At 60.6% G+C, this 19,684-nt stretch overlaps 1 protein-coding gene and 1 long non-coding RNA gene across 3 annotated transcripts in view; one reads left to right on the top strand and one right to left on the bottom strand.

Moving 5' to 3' along the window:
- Positions 1–11,310, top strand: part of Rbpms (RNA binding protein, mRNA processing factor) — a 152,009-nt gene extending 140,699 nt beyond the window's left edge. The window contains exons 7-9 of one of the 2 annotated variants that reach the window (XR_007208529.1): positions 3,480–3,549; positions 5,680–5,782; positions 11,201–11,310. Coding sequence is in view for 1 of the 2 variants with exons in the window: in XM_048330548.1 (XP_048186505.1) it covers positions 3,480–3,542 (63 nt within the window). In the remaining variant the exon portion in view is untranslated. The remainder of the gene's footprint in view (positions 1–3,479; positions 3,550–5,679; positions 5,783–11,200) is intronic. The other variant, XM_048330548.1, reaches the window with a different exon arrangement.
- Positions 2,732–19,664, bottom strand: LOC125339413. The gene is made up of 3 exons (XR_007208532.1): positions 19,437–19,664; positions 17,884–17,888; positions 2,732–2,742 (listed from the first exon to the last, which is right to left on the bottom strand). It is a non-coding gene; the product is annotated as an uncharacterized LOC125339413 (long non-coding RNA).
- Positions 19,665–19,684: the final 20 nt, after the last annotated feature.

Below are 19,684 nucleotides of genomic sequence, written 5' to 3'. Positions count from 1 at the left end.
TCCTGGATCGTCTTAACCTGGGCCTTCCCCAGCCCAGACTTGGCTGTGTGGCTATCCGTCCTGGGGCTTGAACTCGGGGCCTGGCTTCTATCCCTAAGCCTTTTCTTCTCCTCGAGGCTGCTGCCTACCACTTGGGCCGTCGCTCCACTCCCAGCTTTGTCAGTAATTAACAGGAAAGTCCCACAGGCGTTCTCCTTGGGTTGTTTTCAAACTGTGCTCCTCAGCTCTCGGGTTTGAGCTCAGGCTACGGCTCCTGTTCAGCCGTTTTCTAGCCGTTGCCCTGGGTAAGATAGTCAGTACTCTTACCCAGGAACCAAGTCACACAGATGCTTTCTATAGGCAATAGTGATGTGTCCCGTGACCCTAGGCGGGGGGGGGGGGGGCACGAGAAGGTGTGCTGCTGCTGAGAGTGGATTGCTAGCGCAGCCCAGGGTGTAGGGTTCCGCCGCAAGTGAGCTGTTCGTGTAGCACAGGTGGGCTGGGAGGGGCATCCACCGCTAGGAATGGGGTCTGGGCTTTGTAGACACAGAGGGGGTTGCTGTTTTATGGAACCCTGTAATTGGTGCCATAAAGAAGATAATCTTGGGCTGGGGATATAGCCTAGTGGCAAGAGTGCCTGCCTCGGATACACGAGGCCCTAGGTTCGATTCCCCAGCACCACATATACAGAAAACGGCCAGAAGCGGCGCTGTGGCTCAAGTGGCAGAGTGCTAGCCTTGAGCGGGAAGAAGCCAGGGACGGTGCTCAGGCCCTGAGTCCAAGCCCCAGGACTGGCCAAAAAAAAAAAAAAAGAAGATAATCTTGTCCTTGCTCGAGTGTGGGTGAAATCGCAGTTTCTTAGCCCCCGCCCGGCCTGGCTGCCCGACAGCCTGCTAAAGGACTGCCCGAGGGGACATGGGGTGGTCCCGGACATGGCACCCTTGGTGGCTACTGAGGTCAAGGGCTGAGTGGCTCGTGGCAGTTGGCTTCGTGTGGGGGAAGCTCCGCATGGTATTGTAACCAGGTGAGTTGTGAATATGATCACAGGGACTCTGCACGCGATTTAGGAAGGGCCCAAGGAAATCCAAGCTGCTCTGGAGAGTCAGCATCCCTGATGCCACCTGTTTGGTGGCAGGACAGGTGGCCAGGACACGTGACTACTTCCATCATGGGCAGACCTTCCTGACAGCATTTCTCCACCCCTCAGGTACTAATGGCTTGCACACAATCAAGCAATCTGTTGGCAGATAGACCGGTCAGCCCATGGCTAGCCCAACAGGAGCTCCTCCGCGCCTTTCCTGGGCTGCGGAGAGGCCTAGATGACATTTCCCCCCCTCTTGTAACTCATGCTTTAGAGGTGACCGCGGCGGGTTCGCTTCACGCGCGTCAGGTAGTGAGTCCATTTCCTCCTTTTGCAGAGTGTCCTCCGTTCCTCACCGTCTCGCTGTCCCTCTGCCCCTCCTCCACCCACACGGTGCGCGGCTCACGGTCCTCCATGGCCAGTGAGCTCCACTCCTGCGCTTTCTCTCCCTTTCCTTGCATTGCGTGCGCCCCCCGGCCTCCCCCAGATGGGCCCGGGAGCACCCGTGTGTAAGGTGAAGAGTGGGGAGCCGTCAGGAAGGGGACGGCGCTAATCAGTGCTGTGCTTCCCAGGCTGCGGTCAGTGCCGGGGTGTCTGTTCCTGGGTGTGGGTGTGCCTTTGTCTCCTGACCTTTTCTCTTTCTTTCGTCGGTGTGGGGGGCTTGAGCTCGCCGGGGGCGCTGTCCCTGAGCCTCTGTGCCCCTCAGGCCCCAGTGCCCCTTCCTCACGACTTCCCGAAAGCAGCGATGACCGCGGGCCTCGCGCACGAAAGCCGGGGCCCCCTCCCCGGGCCGGCGTCGCCCGCCGGGCATCCGCGCGGGGCAGGGTGGAGGATGTGTTTGCTCCCCCTGGGGTCCCGTGCGGTTGGCTTCCAGGTCCGCACGGGGGTCGGCAGGGGGTGAGGGGCGCCCCGCGCAGCCGCGGGCCTTCTCAGGGTCCTGGGGGCCTCGAGCGGCGCGCGCGCTCCGGTGTGTGCGTGCGCGCGCCCCTTCCCTGCGTGCATGCGCGCGTCGTCTCTACCCACCCCCCAGCAGCCGTGGTTGGCACGGGCACAAACCGGGGGCTCCGGTGGTGCCGCCCGTGTCCCCGTCCTCCCTCCCCACGCGGGGCGCCCCCGGGTCCCCATCTCCCCCCCGCCCCCTGCACGCAGGGCCCCACTGGTTCCCCTCGGGCCCTGGGGCCTCCATGCAGCCCCACGGCCCCGCTCCGCCCTGGGAGGCCCCGGCCCCCGGCCCGCCCTGCCGCTCGGCCTCCGCCCGCAGGAAGCCGGGGAGCAGGCAGGCCCCGAGCCGGGCCTCACGTTCCTCGCGGAGCCCGCTGCCCGGCCGCCATCCTTCCCCCTCAGCCAGCCTGAGCTCGGGGCCAGCCCTGGCAGGCGAGTCCGGAGAGTCTCCTCTCCACCCATCCCCAAGCCACCACCCGGGGAGCTGGGGCTCGGGTCGCGCGGTCAGCGCTGGGAATGCGGCCTAGCGGTGCAGTGCGAGCCTAGCATGCGTGAGGCCCTGGGTTTGATTCCCCAGCACCACGTATACAGAAAATGGCCAGAAGGGGCGCTGTGGCTCAGTGGCAGAGTGCTAGCCTTGAGCGAGAAGAAGCCAGCGACAGTGCTCAGGCCCTGAGCCCAAGGCCCAGGACTGGCCAAAAAAAAAAAAAAAAACCCACACAAACCCATTCTACAAGAGGCTCGGCCGCTGTGTCAGGCGAGGGCTCTTCACCAGGGTCTGCAGCCCCCCCCACCCCAGTGCCGCAACCGGGGGCTCGGCCATCAGACAGCCCGCAGGGCCACCACGTCAGAATCCTCACGGGAACCCCCGCCGTGACCGCACCGAGGGGAGGCCTCACCCTGTCGCCCGCCTGCTCCCCCAGAACCCAGGCAGCCGTCCCGGCTTGGGGCTTCACCAGGCCGGGCTCGTCCCCCTCCAAATGGCTTTTGACATGGCGGGGGGGGGTGTCTGGGATTGGTGAGATGGGTGCTTCCCCAGGACAGCCGGAGTGAGGTGCACCCCCCCGTACCTACAGAGCACCCCAATGCAGCCGGCGTGCGGTGCTCCGCCCCCCCGTACCTACAGAGCACCCCATGGCAGCCGGCGTGCGGTGCTCCCCCCCCCCCGTACCTACAGAGCACCCCATGGCAGCCGGCGTGCGGTGCTCCCCCCCCCCCCGTACCTACAGAGCACCCCATGGCAGCCGGCCTGCGGTGCCCCCCCCCGTACCTACAGAGCACCCCATGGCAGCCGGCGTGCGGTGCTCCCCCCCCCCGTACCTACAGAGCACCCCATGGCAGCCGGCGTGCGGTGCTCCCGCCCCCCGTACCTACAGAGCACCCCATGGCAGCCGGCGTGCGGTGCTCCCCCCGGGAACAGTGCGGAGCGGCGCAGGGCGCGGCGGGCCCGCTCACGGCTCCTCCGGTGTCGTTGCAGGTGCGCTGGCTCCCCCCCTCCGACGCCACTTCTCAGGGCTGGAAGTCCCGTCAGTTCTGCTGAAAGACGTGTAAGTACTTGTTCTGCAGAGGGCCGTGCGGGGCGCCCCGTGCGCGGGTGTGCCCGCCCTCCGCACCCCAGCCCTCCGCACGGCCCTGCCGTCCGGCTGGGGAGCCCTGACCCCTCAGGCCTGTGCCTCCGAGGTCACGCGGAGGGTTGGGGCGGCGCGCCATGGGGTTTTGCTCTGCTTGTGAGTTTTGCACGTTACAGTCGGGTCCCTGTGCACTCACCGTGTGACCCCGCCCCGTGCGCGTTTCTCGAGGACGCGTTTGGGGAGGGTTTGGTTCTTTCTGGAATTGCGCCTCGGCGCCCTCGGCAGCACGCAGGCTTCCCTCAGGGTTTCAGGTTGTCGGGTTTTTGCTTTGCTGAGCTGGGGTTTGAACTCCAGGCCTTGCACTTGCTGGCCGCACTCTACCCCCCGAGCCCGCCCCGCCCTCGAGCGCCTTGGGTGGACCGTGGCGCCTGCTGCCCTCCCGGCCCCGAGCCCACCGTTCCTCCTCCAGCAGCACGCGGGTCCTGTTCCTCCCCGGGGCCGGCGGCATGGCTCCGTGGGCTCGCGCAGCCCGGCGGGCGGGGTCAGGGCTCGGTGGGTGGCACGGGTGGATCGTGAGCGGGCGGGCGGGGGGCAGGCTCGGTGGGTGGCACGGATGGATCGTGAGCGGGCGGGCGGGGGCAGGCTCGGTGGGTGGCACGGATGGATCGTGAGCGGGCGGGCGGGGCGGGAGGCTCGGTGTGTGGCACGGATGGATCGTGAGCGGGCGGGCGGGGCGGGAGGCTCGGTGTGTGGCACGGATGGATCGTGAGCGGGCGGGCGGGGCGGGAGGCTCGGTGGGTGGCACGGATGGATCGTGAGCGGGCGGGCGGGGCGGGAGGCTCGGTGGGTGGCACGGATGGATCGTGAGCGGGCGGGCGGGGCGGGAGGCTCGGTGGGTGGCACGGATGGATCGTGAGCGGGCGGGCGGGGCGGGAGGCTCGGTGGGTGGCACGGATGGATCGTGAGCGGGCGGGCGGGGCGGGAGGCTCGGTGGGTGGCACGGATGGATCGTGAGCGGGCGGGGGCAGGCTCGGTGGGTGGCACGGGTGGATCGTGAGCGGGCGGGCGGGGGCAGGCTCGGTGGGTGGCACGGATGGATCGTGAGCGGGCGGGCGGGGCGGGAGGTCTTGGCCGGCTGTGCGCCGGGTGCCCAGCGCCGCTTCGCCCGGGGCTGCAGAGCACGCCCCACGCCCATGGCAAGATGAGCGCAGCTCCACGTCCAACTGGCCTTCCAGGCCCCGCCAGCGGTGGCCACCGAGGGCCCCGCCGGGTAGCATCCCGGGGGTGGGGAGGGTTGGGGGGATCGCGATCCCCTCCTGGCCCCGTGCCCGGCGGGCCGCTCCCCCCCCCAGGAGAGAGGGGACAGCCGTGTGACCCGGGGGCGGCTTCCAAGTGGCTCGCTGTGGGAGCCTCTCCTGGCCTGGCGGAAGTGTGAGGGCATGGGAGCGGGGCGCGGGCCCCTTTCCGTGCGGGGCGGAAGTGTGAGGGCGTGGGAGCGGGGCGCGGGCCCCTTTCCGTGGCCGGGCGGAAGTGTGAGGGCGTCGGGGGCGGGGCCCCTTTCCGTGGGGGGCGGAAGTGTGAGGGCGTCGGGGGCGGGGCGCGGGCCCCTTTCCGTGGGGGGCGGAAGTGTGAGGGCGTCGGGGGCGGGGCCCCTTTCCGTGGGGGGCGGAAGTGTGAGGACGTCGGGGGCGGGGCCCTTTCCGTGGGGGGCGGAAGTGTGAGGGCGTCGGGGGCGGGGCCCGGCCCCTTTCCGTGGGGGGCGGAAGTGTGAGGGCGTCACGGGCGGGGCGCAGGGCCCTTTCCGTGGGGGGCGGAAGTGTGAGGGCGTCGGGGGCGGGGCCCGGCCCCTTTCCGTGGGGGGCGGAAGTGTGAGGGCGTCACGGGCGGGGCGCAGGGCCCTTTCCGTGGGGGGGCGTGGGAGCGGCGCGCGGCCCGTTTCCCTGGCCCCTGTGGCGAGCGCCCGGCTGCCGCAGCCCGCGCGTGGGTGGAGCGCTGGCGGCGGGGCCCCGCGTTCCGGAGGCGCTGGGAGCCGAGCGCTCCTCTCCGCGGCCTGCGCGCCCCGCCCGCCCCGAGGCCCGCCCCGCCTCACGGGCGCTCTGTCCCCAGGTCCCGGGTGTGTGATGGCGGCTGCGACCTGTCTTGGGGGTATCTGTGACATCTTCACTGGAGGCGCCGCTGTCCAGCGGTTCCGCGAACCTGGAGCCTTCAGGTGAGCGCGGGCGGCGGGCGGGCGGAGCGGGCGGGCGGGCCGGCTCGGCACACCCGGTTCTCCACAGCATCTGCGCGTGGGGGCTTCGGCCGCAGGCCCTAAGCTTCGCTGAGACATGGCGCGTGGAGCGGAAGATGAGGGCTCCCGCCCCCCGGGGCCCCGTTGCCGCCTCCGGCGCCCGTGGGCAGCTCAGATGTGCACACACGGCTGGCGCCCGGGTCAGCCCTAGTGGGCAGTTCTTTTTCATGTTTTGGCTGGTCTTGAACCCGAGGCCCAGGCACCGTCCCCGAGCTTCACCACTTGCGCCACTTCAGGCTTTTTACCTCGTCGTTTCCTGCCTGGGATGACTTCATGCTGCCATCTCAGGCGAGGTGCTGGAGCTCAGTCTCCCGAGTCGCTAGGATTACCCGCGTGAGCCACGGGCGCCAGGCTCGCCGTTGTGCAAAGTATGAACTTCCACCTACATTTCCAGAAGTGACCTGCCCGGCACATGCACGCCGGAGCTTCTGTCTGCGAAGCTCTCCCGGCCTCGGGCCAGAAGCCAGCCCACAGCCATCTTTGCCTCAGCTTATGCCAAATGAGGTGTCAAGGGCTGGGAATATGGCCTAGTGGTACCTTAAGCCCTGGGTTCGATTCCCCAGCACCACATATACGGAAAACGGCCAGAAGTGGCGCTGTGGCTCAAGTGGTAGAGTGCTAGCCTTGAGCAAAAAGAAGCCAGGGGCAGTGCTCAGGCCCTGAGTCCAAGCCCAGGACTGGCAAAAAAATTTAAAAAAAATTAAAAAGCTTCCATCCCTAAGAGCCCTAAGAGCCCCCCTAAGAGAAGCTGTGTCTCCAGAGTGGCCGGGCAGCGATGGCACTCCTGATGGCATTCCTGATGGCATTCCTGATGGCATGGCATTCCTGATGGCATTCCTGGGGTGCCGTGCTGCTCGGTGCACGTTCAGGGTGCGTGCAACTGGACTGCACTGTGCAGGCTGCAGGCTGCCGCGCGGAGGGCGTGCTCCCCTCTGACGGCCCCCCTCCACAACTCGGGCATTCCCCACATTCACCCCACTGCTTGGGGCCTTTGACTGGGAGAGCTTGACTGGTCATGGCTCTCGGGAGGAACCCCGGGGTATCCCCGTGTCCATTATCACTCAAACTTCCTAAAGTCAGCGTTCTTCCCTTCCTCGGGGGAATTAGAGGACCTATTTAAAGCCATCATGCACGGTTTTAACCTGAAAGCAGGTTAAAAATGATCTATCTTCCTGCCAGGGCCTCAAGCTAACGCCCAGCCTTACACTTAACGCTTTTTCTTATTTTGCTGTGACACTGGTATTGAACTTGGGACCTTGGGCTTGCCCGGCAGGCCTCTACCGCTTGAGACATCCTCTCAAGACTCTTTGTTTTCTTCCCTCTTTCGAAGAAAATGTCATTTGATGGTTAGTATTATGGAATTGTAACCCCTCTGTATAACACCTGAAGTCAGGCAATGAGTACAACTCTTTGTTTTGCTGTCTTTATATCCCTATCGGCCTGGCAGCCTGGGCCCCACATTTCTGTTTCTATGCTTCTCGCGTGGCTGGGATACCTGCGTGCACCACACACTGAGCATTTTTATCGGGTGAAATTGAATCTCATATAAACTTTTTTTTCCCCAAGCTGATCTTGAACTGCTGTCCCACCAATATCCACAACCATTCCCAGCTCACACTCAGCACTTTGCTGTCTGGTGCTAGTGTTGGAACTTGAACTCAGGGCCTCGTGTTCTCCCATCGCTTTTCTGCTTAAGGCTGGCCCTCTATAGACCCCTTGAGCTACGGCTCTACTTCCTGAGTTTTGGTGGTCAGTTGGAGATTTCCTGTCCAGGCTGCCCTTGCGCCTCGATCCTCGGATCTCAGCCTCCCGAGTCACTGGGATTCCAGGTGAGAGGCACTGGCGCTTGGCTTACACTTTTTTATGTAGTAAAGCAACTGAAATGTCATTCTAGGTCGCTGGAGCCGGGGGTGGCCTCACCCCAACAATGACCAGCCTTGGCTTGGCAGTGGGACGGGGGCAGGGGGGTGAGCTGGGTATCTCGGTAGAGTGGGCTCTGGTTGTGGCCCTCACGTGGGGGGGGGGGGTTCTAAGCATGCGTGGAGGAGGCTCATCCAAAGTGAGGGCAGGTGGCACTGCTTTTGTGATCATCTTAAAGGGCATGCTGGGTGCTGGCTGAGGGGGGAAGATTGGGGCGCACTCCCAGGTCTAGGGTTGCTCGGGCTGTGCGGAGCCGGGCTGGGCTAGGGAGGCAGCTGGAGATTGCGATCTTGGGAGCAAAGACCTCCAGAGCCCCTCCCCTGACCTTGAGCTTTCACACTGCGAATTACCAGTACTTGACTCAGGTAAACTCGTGAACAGCAAGCCTCTGTGATGCGCTGTGCCGCGCCTATTAACCGCATGGAGAGATTCTTATGTGGCTTCTGGTAAAAGTGGAAACGCGTGAGGAGTTTCTAACATGGGGGAGATTAGAGAGAGGGAGGAGAAAGTACCAGGATGGGGTTTTTTGCCAGTCCTGGGGCTTGAACTCATCAGGGCCTGAGCGCTGCCCCTGGCTTTTTGCCCAAGGCTAGCCCTCTACCACTTGAGTCCCAGCGCCACTTCGGGCCGTCTTTGTGTGGTAGGGGGCTCCGTGGCTGCAGGCGGGCACTCTCCCACTACGCCCCTCCAGCCCTCCAGGATGCCTCCACGGTGGCTTCCCTCAGCGCTGGGCGCCCACGGGAGCGGGGCTGAGGATGGCTGTGCTCCAGTCTCCTGCAGCGCCGCTGGGCCGTCTGGGAAAAGCTGAGTGCAGGCGCTGGCCTCACCCGCGGCCGCTGGCCCTGTGGCCCTTCCTTCACGTTCCCGGATGCCTCTGGATTCGCTTAAACGTCCTTGCTAATGCATTCCAGGGTTTGAACTCCATTCCAAGCTGACCCCCTTCCTTGTTTACAGGGACTGAAATAGCCACATTCTGACCTTATGTTCATTCTGGGAGCATTGACGGCAGGGTGGATACATTCTTTTCCCATGTGAGAATCCTACTGACATGGCAAAGGTCTGGAAAGCTCAGGAAACTACTAGAGACTCGATTCCTTCTCTTCTCCCTTCCTGTACTTCAAAAGATCCGCCTTTCTAATCAGCCCAAATCACTGAGGCCTCAACACTTTCTTCCTGTGCAGGGGTTCAGGGAGAGGGGGACCAAGCTTTGCAGAGCCTGACTGGCTTCCTCCCCTCTGCCCCTCCTCCTTCCTCCCTCAGGGGGCTTTGCAGGCTGGGCGGGGGGGGGGGGGGGGGGGCTCTGCTTGTCCCCTGGCTCTGCGGCCTGGGTCTTAGCACCATGGGCTGGATGAGGCTGAATCCCATTCGTGGCGGGTCGCTCCCTTTCCTTTGACCTTAGTCTCCTCCTGAGTGACGTGGTGTTTCTGTCCTGTCTGGAGTGGAGGGGGGCCTGGGGCTTGATGGAATGGGGCAGAGAACACGGGGGAGACCCCTTGCTGCCCACCTGGGGACGGGCACAGGGAGTATTACGGAAGCACCGGGGCGGGGCGCTCGGCGAGGGGTCTGGGGGGTCTGTCTGGGGTGGGCATGCTGCCCGCGAGGTCTGGGGAGGAATGGCCGGGGCCCCAGCAGGTGGCCCGCGGGAGCCCAGGGCGACCCCCTCCCGGCCTGTGTGCGTCCCTGCTGGGGCAGCGCGCCGTCCATGCGGCGTCTCCCCGGTGGCCAGGAGGGGCTGCGCCAGCTCTGAGCGCCAGGGCCCGGGGGCAGCGAGCGAGGCCTCGGTGGGGACCCCACGGGGACCGGCACCCGCCGTCATCAGCCACGCGCCGCTCCCTCCCGCCTCCTCACGAGCGCGGGCGCGGGCGCCACCCCAGAGCCGCTCCTGGAAGTCAGTGGGGTCACCAAGCACAAGGATCCTTCCAGAACATTTCCCAATCAAGGGCTCTCGGGTGGCCTCTTATTTGTAACCCTTTATGCTGCTGTCTGAAGCTAGGTGGGATGACAGCGCAGGTGGGGTGCAGCCAGCCCTGCAGGGGTGCAGTTACGCCAGTGACGGAGGAGGCTGAGAGCTGAGGACCGCAGCTCAAGGCTGGATGTCCAGGCAGGAAAGCCCATGAGAAGCTCATCTCCCAGTGAACCACCCGAACACCACACGTGAGCCGTGGCTCAAAACGGTAGAGCGCTGCTAGCGAGAGAAAAAGAGCTCAAGCAGAGCGCCGGGCTGTTTGAGCCCCACCTCTGCTTACAAATAAAAAATAATACGATTGCCCCAATTGCTCTGATTTCAGGATGTTTTGCCAAATGTTTTCTGTCTGCCTTGGAGAGGTCGTGTTTTTGTTATAGCCTCTTCCTACATAGCATTTGCATATACTTTTTAATGTTCAATTCTATTTTATTTATTTTTTTGCCAGTCCTGGGCCTTGGACTCACGGCCTGAGCACTGTCTCTGGCTTTCTTTGCTCGAGGCTAGCACTCTGGCACTTGAGCCACAGCGCCACTTCTAGCCTTTTCTATGTATGTGGTGCTGAGGAATTGAACCCAGGGCTTCATCTATACAAGGCAAGCACTTTTGCCACTAGGCCATATACCCAGCCCCCATTTGTATATACTTTGTGTCACCAGCACCAAAGATTGGACTCAGGTCCTCTAAGCTCTCAGTGGGTCTTTTTGTTCAAGTCTACTGCCTGAGCCATACCTTCAGTTTTCTTTGCTGGTTAATGGAGTTTCTTGGGTTGGCTTCAAACCACCATCCTTAGATCTCAGCCTCTTGAATAGCCTGAATTATAGGCTTGAGCCACTGGCATCGAGCCTGTATATACCTTTTGCACGACCACATTCTCGTATGAGTATCAGGCTTTACAGTGTATCCTGGACCTAAATACGTAAACAAACACTTGGGCGGGGAGGCTGCCCACCTACACAAGCATTTCCTTGCAACTTCGGGGAGAGGTGGTCTTTGGTGGGAAAGAAACTGAAAAGGGGGTCTTGCAACTTTGTAGCCCAAACAGCTCAGAAGTGGGATTCTCCTGCCTCCGTGCTGGGAAGAGAGCTGGAGGTCTTTTAGGTTTGCTATGTAAGAAATGGAGGGGCTGGGAGAGTGCTTGCCTAGCATGCACGAAGCCAGGGTTGATTCCTCGGCACCTCATAAACAGGAAACGCCAGAAGTGGCTCAGGTGCTAGTGTGGTAGCCTTGAGCGGAAAAAAAAGCTCAGGGACAGTGCTGGCATGGCCGGGGGGGGGGGGGGGGGCGCGAGGGCGGGGACTGAATATATGCTACCTACCCATGAACCACTGAGGCCATCAAGGACGTGGCGGTCCTACGTAGGGCCAGCTATCCCCTGCACTCTCACAGGGAGCCGCAGCACTAGGGTAGGGCTGGGTGCATCTGCTGACCTGCTCTCTCCACCCATTCTGTTTCAGGCGTGGAAGAACCTTGCCCAGTTTGGATCCCTTCAAGACATCGTCACAGCCTCTATCACACATCTGTTTCTCTTAAGAAATATAATAAACATGTTTTACCCTTTTACACTGTATAATTACAACAAAGTGTTATTTGTGAATGCATGGTCTGACATTTCTGTACTGTACAGTTGAGACTTTTCAAACAAAACCTAAGTCAACAATCCAAGAAAGTATTTTTATACCAAAACATTTTGAGTATGACGTGTGAACTCTTACACTGGTTTGCATCACAACTCTTGTGCTTGACTTCCGAATGCTTGTAATTTAAAGTATCTATTTTCTTCTGAAACAAGCTGCATGTTTCTAGCTAGAATCTACAGCTCCAGCACTGCACTGCGGATGTGCAGCGCGCCCCGGCCCTGCACTGCGGATGTGCAGCGCGCCCCGGCCCTGCACTGCGGATGTGCACTGCACTGCGGATGTGCAGCGCGCCCCGGCCCTGCACTGCGGATGTGCAGCGCGCCCCGGCCCTGCACTGCGGATGTGCAGCGCACCCCGGCACTGCACTGCGGATGTGCAGCGCACCCCGGCACTGCACTGCGGATGTGCACTGCACTGCGGATGTGCAGCGCACCCCGGCACTGCACTGCGGATGTGCACTGCACTGCGGATGTGCAGCGCGCCCCGGCCCTGCACTGCGGATGTGCAGCGCGCCCCGGCCCTGCACTGCGGATGTGCAGCGCACCCCGGCACTGCACTGCGGATGTGCACTGCACTGCGGATGTGCAGCGCGCCCCGGCACTGCACTGCGGATGTGCAGCGCGCTCCGGCCCTGCACTGCGGATGTGCAGCGCGCCCCGGCACTGCACTGCGGATGTGCAGCGCGCCCCGGCCCTGCACTGCGGATGTGCAGCGCGCCCCGGCACTGTACTGCGGATGTGCAGTGCGCCTGGCGTGCATCCAGGGTCTCCGTGTGAGGCCTGTGCTCCGAAATGCAAGGTGGAGAGGCGATCGAGAGTGGCACGTTCGCGTCTGGGTGAGCAGACTCGGCTGAGCCTGCCGTCGGGGCCAAGGGCTGGGTCATGCAGCTACGCCCTCCCTCCCTCCCGGGCCGCCTCCCCACCAGGGGAGACCCCACGCGGCTGCCACACCATGGCATGTCTCCCGGGGTTCTGCAGGACACGGGTCCGGCTGAGCGGGAGCTCTGGCGTGGGGCAGCACCGGGCCACGCGGGCCAGGCGTCGGGGCTCCCCCGGGACTCCCTGCCACTCGACAGCCAGGATGAGGACCCGGCGGCCGTCAGAGTCCGTCTGGCAGGTGGACTGACATTTGCAGAGTGAGCCAGCGCCCCCCCCCCCCCGGAATTGTATTGACCTCAGTTTCCCCCCACTGACACACACCGTCTGCTGCTCATGTCACACTTGCGCTTTGCTGGTTACACACATGCTTGCTGTGAAGCTTTGTGTCGTTTTATCATTTGAAATAAAAATGCTCACAAGTGTTAACGCTCACCAGGAGTAAACCGGGCGCGGCATGCGGGCGGCCCCCGCCCCGGGCGCTCGGGAAGCTCCTGTCCTGCAGAGGACAGCTGCGTGGTGTGGACTGCCGCAAGTCCGCGCTGTGCTTGTCCTCTTCGACGGTGACCTCCTTACCCCGGCGGTCACGTGTGCCCTGTGATCAGGTAGGGAGCACACAGCCCGCCCGGCGAGCAGGGGAGGTGAGCGCCGCAGGTGGGGACGCGAGGCAGGCACAGGCGGCCCCCGCCCCTCATCCCGGTGGGGCGCCTTCTACGGGAGGACGTGGGGGTCGCGCGCTCTCGTGCCCATCCTCACCGCGCTCATCCTGAGACGGCACTGGTCCGCTGCCGGGGGAGACCCCGCCACACGCGGGCGCACACCCGGGACCGCCGCGGCTGCTCCGGAGGAGGGGCAGCCCCGCTGCTGCCACGAGACAGGCGCCACCAACCCCACACGCACGCCACGGCCCACAGCTCGCACACCGCTTCAGTGCCGCCCGTCTCACTACTGCGCAGAAATGAGCAGAGAACGGTGTCAGCTTCGAACCCGCAGCCTCCGCGGCGGCGGCAGCCATCCTCTCCTTCCCTTCCTAATGGACTCGAACACAGGCCTCCCTGACACCCGCGCGTCCACGCTGCTGACAGCGCAGGGGAGGGGCCCTGGCAGCCTTCCTGTGGGGAGGCCATGGCCCTGAGCTGCCCCCCCGCCCGGGCTGTGAGCCATCTGTGGAGTGGTGGAGGCCGAGGGCACGGACGCCGCCTCCTCACATGGCCTTGGGCACAGAGGGCATGCCCAGTGCGAACCATCTGGAAGGTCTCCTTCCGGCTGCATCTTCCCTGGGCATAACCCTAGCTCCTCGAGGGCTGAGGCGTGAGAGCCGGCCGCTTGAAGCGCCTGGCAGTAACATCCTGGAGTCTCATCTCCACTGCCACCCCTGAGCCCGAAGAGCAGCGCCCAAGCCCTGAGCTCATCCCCAAGGCGCACAAACAAGTTTCTGTCTGCCGGCCTCAGCTGCAGAATGTCCCGGATGGCACTGCCACCACTCACGGGGGCTCCCTGAACTGCCCGGGATCTGCACCCCCCCCCCGCCCCCCAAGAAGCCAACATGAACTCTGCCTTGGTTTGTCACTATCTGTAACACAACTTGTGCAAAGCCTTCATTGCTACCATGCCGGCGGGGGGGGGGGGGGGGGGCGGGGGGCGGAGACGGAATGGGGTCCCGTGCCCCTCGTCCACCTGGAAAACTCACGTGGGGTTTTTTGTTTGTTTTTTTTTGCCAGTCCTGGGCCTTGAACTCAGGACCTGAGCACTGTCCCTGGCTTCTTCCCGCTCAAGGCTAGCACTCTGCCACTTTAGCCACAGTGCTACTTCTGGCCATTTTCTGTATATGTGGTGCTGGGGAATCGAACCTACGGCCTCGTGTATCCGAGGCAGGCACTCTTGCCACTAGGCTATATCCCCAGCCCTCACGTGGGGTTTATGTCCATTGATAAATTAGAAACTTACACTGAACTTCAACCCGAGGTCTTGTGAGCAACAAACAGGCCCAAAATGCAACCAAAATGATGCCTGGGTGAAAATATTAACCCAAACAAAGGGGCGCTTTTCCCCTGGAATGAGGCCCGGGGCCCAGGCTGCCTGGCAGTCGCCTGAGACGTGAGCGCCAACTGCAGGATAAAGCGCTTCTTGGCGTTCCTGGAGCTGAGCTTGCCACACTCAGGCTGTGGTTTGCAAGCAAACCACATGGCTGTGCCATGTTTTACTAAGCGCACGCACGCGCACACGCACACACACACAGTTTGCACTGAACACCTCGAAGGTCCTTGTGTCTTCAGCACCCTGAAACCACAGAGCCACAGGGATTTGCTGCCAACCCGCATAAGCCAGCTCCCCCGGACTTGGGACAGCGCCCGCCCTTGCCCCTCTGCTCGTGAGGGGCCCACAACACCCCTACCCTAGTACAAATCAGGCCCACCAGCCAGCCGTGTGTATCGCTAGTGAAAAGCCTCTTACGAAGGGAAGCGTGCTGTTCAGTCATCTACTGTCGGAGGCCATGCTGCACCTATTCCGATTCCACACGCCAAGGTGAGCACACGGGCGGGGGCTGGAACCCCGGGGCTCGTCTACGACATTGCCCAGAGACCCTGCACACCCAACCCTGACTTCAAAGAACTGCGCACGTCAAGGGCCAAGCCACACCCAGCGACACCACTGCTGGTCTCGGCTCAAAACGAGTCAGAGCCACCACAAAGCCTCCGCAGCCGGAGGGCAGAGGAGACACGGAGTCTCGTGTTCTAGACCTCGCGATGGCCACCCGCTGGACGGCACTGCGGGCCTGACCCAGCCCACGCGCGGTCCCACCTGACGGCCTGCTAGCAACACTTATTTTGCTCTAGTAACTTCAAACAGCACAGGAAGGAAAGGCAGCCGGTGCATCTGCACTCCTCCCCGAGGACCCGCGGTGGGGGAGGCCTTGGCCGCCTTCCCGACCACTGCTCCCCCAAGGGCTCCTTGTCTCCCGAGTCTGGCCGTCACGTGGCCACAGTGAACAGGACAGAGCAGCCGGTGCTCTCACTGCAGCCGAGCTGCACAGCGGCTCGGCGCTGCCCCTGAAGCCTCGGGGACTGTGGTGAATTACAGAGGAGGTGCACGGCGCTGCTCGCCTCGGCTCCCGGCTGAACCGCGTGTTCCTAAATACCCCGGGCAGGAACTGGCAGAGGTGAGCCTACAGCTCTATGTGGGAACTTCTGGGGGAGACGCCCCCCCCCCCGCAGGACTGCTAGAAAGACTTTATTATGATCATTGGACAGAAAGAGCCTCATCACATTTCCCAGACTCTCCTCACCCATCACCCAGTATGCGACCTGTGCATCGTGGGAACGGGGTGCTGACATGTCTTAGGCCCAAAAGAAAACGCAGAGGTAGCTGTGATAACCAGCGGGGCAGGAAGTCCCGCCCCATGCTGGCGGCACTGCCTCGGGCCCTTCCGAGGGGGCGGGCGTCAGAGCCAGGGCGTGGATAGGTGCCGGCCTCGGGCGCTTGTGGCCCTGCGGGGAGGAGGAGAGGGAAGCAGCTCGCTCCTCCCAAGGTTCGGGGTCAGGCCTGAGCTGGGTCCTGGCTGCAGGCCAGTATGGGAAGTGGATTTGGGGTGGTCCGCCTTTGGCTGTGCCTCCGGGCATCATTCTCGCTCATGGGCATTACAGCAATTGCATGAGATGTCCTCCAGGATCAGGAATGACATGTTCGCCAGCCAGGCCCCGGGGCTCACCCTGTCATGCTAGCTCGTCAGGAGGCCGATGGGAGCGCAGGTCACAGCCTGAGCACGACAAGTCCAGGCCACTTCCCCTCCACTTAACCACCACAACGCCAGAGGTGGAGCTGTGGCTCCAATGGAGAACACCAGCCTCGACCACAAGAGCTCACAGTGCCCACAAGCTGAGTTCAAGCCCAGCACTAAAAGAAAACTAGCCAAAGCAACAGGCAACAAAAATTTCAGTAGGCTGGAGGCACTGTTCCAGGGAGAGTCCAGCCAGGGGTACGCACACCTGCCTGCACCTGCAAGGTCTCAAGTTCAAACCCCTGCACCACCACCGAAGAAAAACACTGCAAAGAGGGCTGGGGATATGGCCTAGTGGCAAGAGTGCTTGACTCGTATACATGAGGCCCTGGGTTCGATTCCTCAGCACCACATATACAGAAAATGGCCAGAGGGCTGGGGATATAGCCTAGTGGCAAGAGTGCCTGCCTCGGTATACCCGAGGCCCTAGGTTCGATTCCCCAGCACCACATATACAGAAAACGGCCAGAAGCAGCGCTGTGGCTCAAGTGGCAGAGTGCTAGCCTTGAGCGGGAAGAAGCCAGGGACAGTGCTCAGGCCCTGAGTCCAAGGCCCAGGACTGGCCAGAAAAAAAAGAAAAAGAAAATGGCCAGAAGCGGCGCTGTGGCTCAAGCGGCAGAGTGCTAGCCTTGAGCAAAAAGAAGCCAGGGACAGTGCTCAGGCCGAGTCCAAGGCCCAGGACTGGCCAAAAAAAGAAAAAAAAACACTGCAAAGATCGGACTAAGTACCAGGTAGGAACCTTATTGCACACAATTACGTAAGAGGCACAAAGGATTCTGCAAGCCCTCCACCTATCAACCGCATATAGCTGTACACACCCGCTATGTGTGTTTACTTAAGTTCTGAGACCTCTGACTTCCCAGAATCCCATTTGCCGGTTAGTAAGGAAATAGCTCCCATGCTCAATGCTTCCTCTGTTGCCTTGGTAACAATGTATGTGGGTTGAGAGCTTTACAAGCAAGTCCACGCCAATACTCCACATTTCTGAGCTCTCTGACCCTTTGCTATCGTAGGTCAGAACAATTCTACCATTTCTATTTCTGTTCTTTCTAATTCACTGACATTTTGAGGTTTCAAGCAATCCTCCCCCAAGATGTACAGTCCATTTGGAGGTAGGCATCCTTGCTTTAAAACTTCAGCAATATCTAAGAGCTATGTTCAGGTTTGGGGGTAAAAATACTAAATCCCAAGTCACAGATGCCTTGTATGCCTATAAACTCTCCTGTGCGAGCTGAGATCACGACGCGAGCGGCAGGGAGCCCCTGAGCAGGTGAAGGCGAAAACCCACACTGCCAAAACAGAAGGGAGACGGGAAGGCCAAGGGTGGTGGTCCTGCCTAAGCCAAGCCCGCGCAGGAGGCAGAGCCGGAAGGGCCCAGCTCTGAGGTGGCTCATAGCTGAAGTTCAAGACCTTCATGAAAACTAAGCAAAAAGCACAGAGAGCAAGGACTACCTCACGCGCTGAGGCCCTAACTTTAACTCCTAACACCATCGGAGAGGAAGGCAGCGGGGAGGTACGCGTGAGGGAGACGGGGAATTGAGAGTGGCAATGAAGCAAGACTTCATCACTCAAGATCGGTTTTGTCAATTGTGGGGCTTGAACTCGGGTGCTGTGCCTGAGCTTTTTTGTGCTCAAGGCACTCTGATCCACAGTGCCATTCCGTTTTCTGGGAGTTAACTGGAGATAGAGAGTCTCATGGACTTTCTTGCCAGGGTGGATTTCAGCCATGATCCTCAGATCTCAGCCTTCTGAGTAGCTAGGATGACAGGCGTGCGTTACCAGTGCCTGGCTGTCTTTATTTCTTTGAAGAGTTTTAGACAGGAAAACTGAAATTGAGCAAGTCCAACAAGTACTGCTGAGCTCTGGCTTAGGTTAAATTTCCTGGGAACATACAATGGAACCTGTAATGGAGACCTTGAGGGCTGGCTCCTTTGCAGAGCAAGGAGTGTTTGGAGATGTCCGAAGTGGATCTCCGGATGATGTCCTAGGGAGAAGGATGGAGAGGCCACGAGATGAGCCAGTTCCAGATTCACAGGAACAACTTTTTATGCCTTAATACGACATACACAAGATGGCAAATATCCTCCATTCTAAATCAAGGGAGCCACATGAAGACACCTTCTTGTGAAGAAAGAGGTAACGGAGATGACAGCGGACAAGTATACAGAAAGGACTAAAAAGTAAAGAAGCTCCCGTCTTATCAAGGCACTTCATTTGAGTTTACCATCACACCATGTTCTTCGGGGGCGAAGGGGGGGGAGGTGGTGCTAGTACTACAGACTTGAACTCAGGGCCCTGCAGTACTGTTTGTTTCCTGCCAATGGCAAGCATTTTGCCACTTAGGCCAGGCTTCTAGTTTCAGCGCTTTTGCTCAGATTTCCCTGCTGGGGCTGCCTGCAACCCTCATTCCTGGTATTTGCCTCCTGAGTAACTAAAGACACAAGTGTCGGCCACTGGCACCTGGCCTTTCTGTTTTGTTTTTTACTAACAGATTTTTTTTTTTTTTTTTTGCCAGTCCTGGGGCTTGGACTCTGGGTCTGAGCACTTTTCTGCTCCAGGCTAGCACTCTACCACTTGAGCCACAGCACCACTTCTGGCCGTTTTCTATATATGTGGTGCTGAGGAATTGAACCCAGGGCTTCATGGCAAGCACTCTACTGCTAAGCCACATTCCCAGCCCCACTGTTTTTTATTGTTATTCTAAAGGTGATGTACAGGAAGGTTACAGTTTCATAAGTGAGATAATGAGCCTCTATTGCGTGTTTTTTAAAAGGTATGATTAGCTGGGCACAGGTGGCTCAGAACCAAGATCCTAGCTATTCAGAAGCCCAGGATCTGAGGACTGACATTACTGGCAAATCCAAATATTCATCTCCAATTAACCAACAAAAGCTGGAAGTGGAATCCTGGCTCCAATGTTACGCACGCCTGCTGGCAGCAGCAAGACCCCCCAGTTTAAGCACCAGTACTGGTACACATACAAAACGCTGGGCATCATTTCATTTCGGTCTCTGGCATGAGACCTGTGGGTCAACCCAAAGACCCACAATAGGTCACATAAACAGTGCAAACAAGAAAGGCAGGACAAAGCCCAGCGAGGTTCTGTAAAGCTCCAGAGACCTCAAGCCCCCCACCTGCGGTACGTGGGTGGCGTGTGCCTATAATCCCAGCCACACAGAATGGACAATGGGAGGACTGAAATGTCAGGCCAGTCTAGTACAAAGTTAGTGATTGCCTCCATCTCAATCAATAACTAAGCGCTGTGACCCGCACCTGCCATCCCAGCGAGGCTGAGACCTGCAAGATCAAGGCTCTAGAGCAGCCCGGGCAGCCAAGTTTGTAAAACCCCTTTTCTAGCAGAAAAGGCCAGGTGTGCTGTTATGTGCCTGTCTCCAGATACAAAACAGAAAAATCACTTTAGACCAAAAGCCAGGCTGTGTCTCAAAAACATTCACAAGAGTTGGACACAGTAACTCAACCCTATAATCCTAGTTACTTGGGAGGGGATCTGGGGACCACATCACAATTTAAGGCTAGCCTAGACCAAAAAACGCAACAAAAACACATTCTCAACCAACGGCTGGGTACAACGGTATGCACCTGTTACCCCATTACTGAGGGAACACAAGGGCTGTTATGCCGTAAACA

Source organism: Perognathus longimembris, chromosome 21 (genome assembly GCF_023159225.1).
Source record: "Perognathus longimembris pacificus isolate PPM17 chromosome 21, ASM2315922v1, whole genome shotgun sequence".
Taxonomy (NCBI): Eukaryota; Metazoa; Chordata; class Mammalia; order Rodentia; family Heteromyidae; genus Perognathus; species Perognathus longimembris.
The sequence above is the reverse complement of the archived record's forward strand: the minus strand, read 5'-3'. Positions and strand labels throughout refer to the sequence as shown.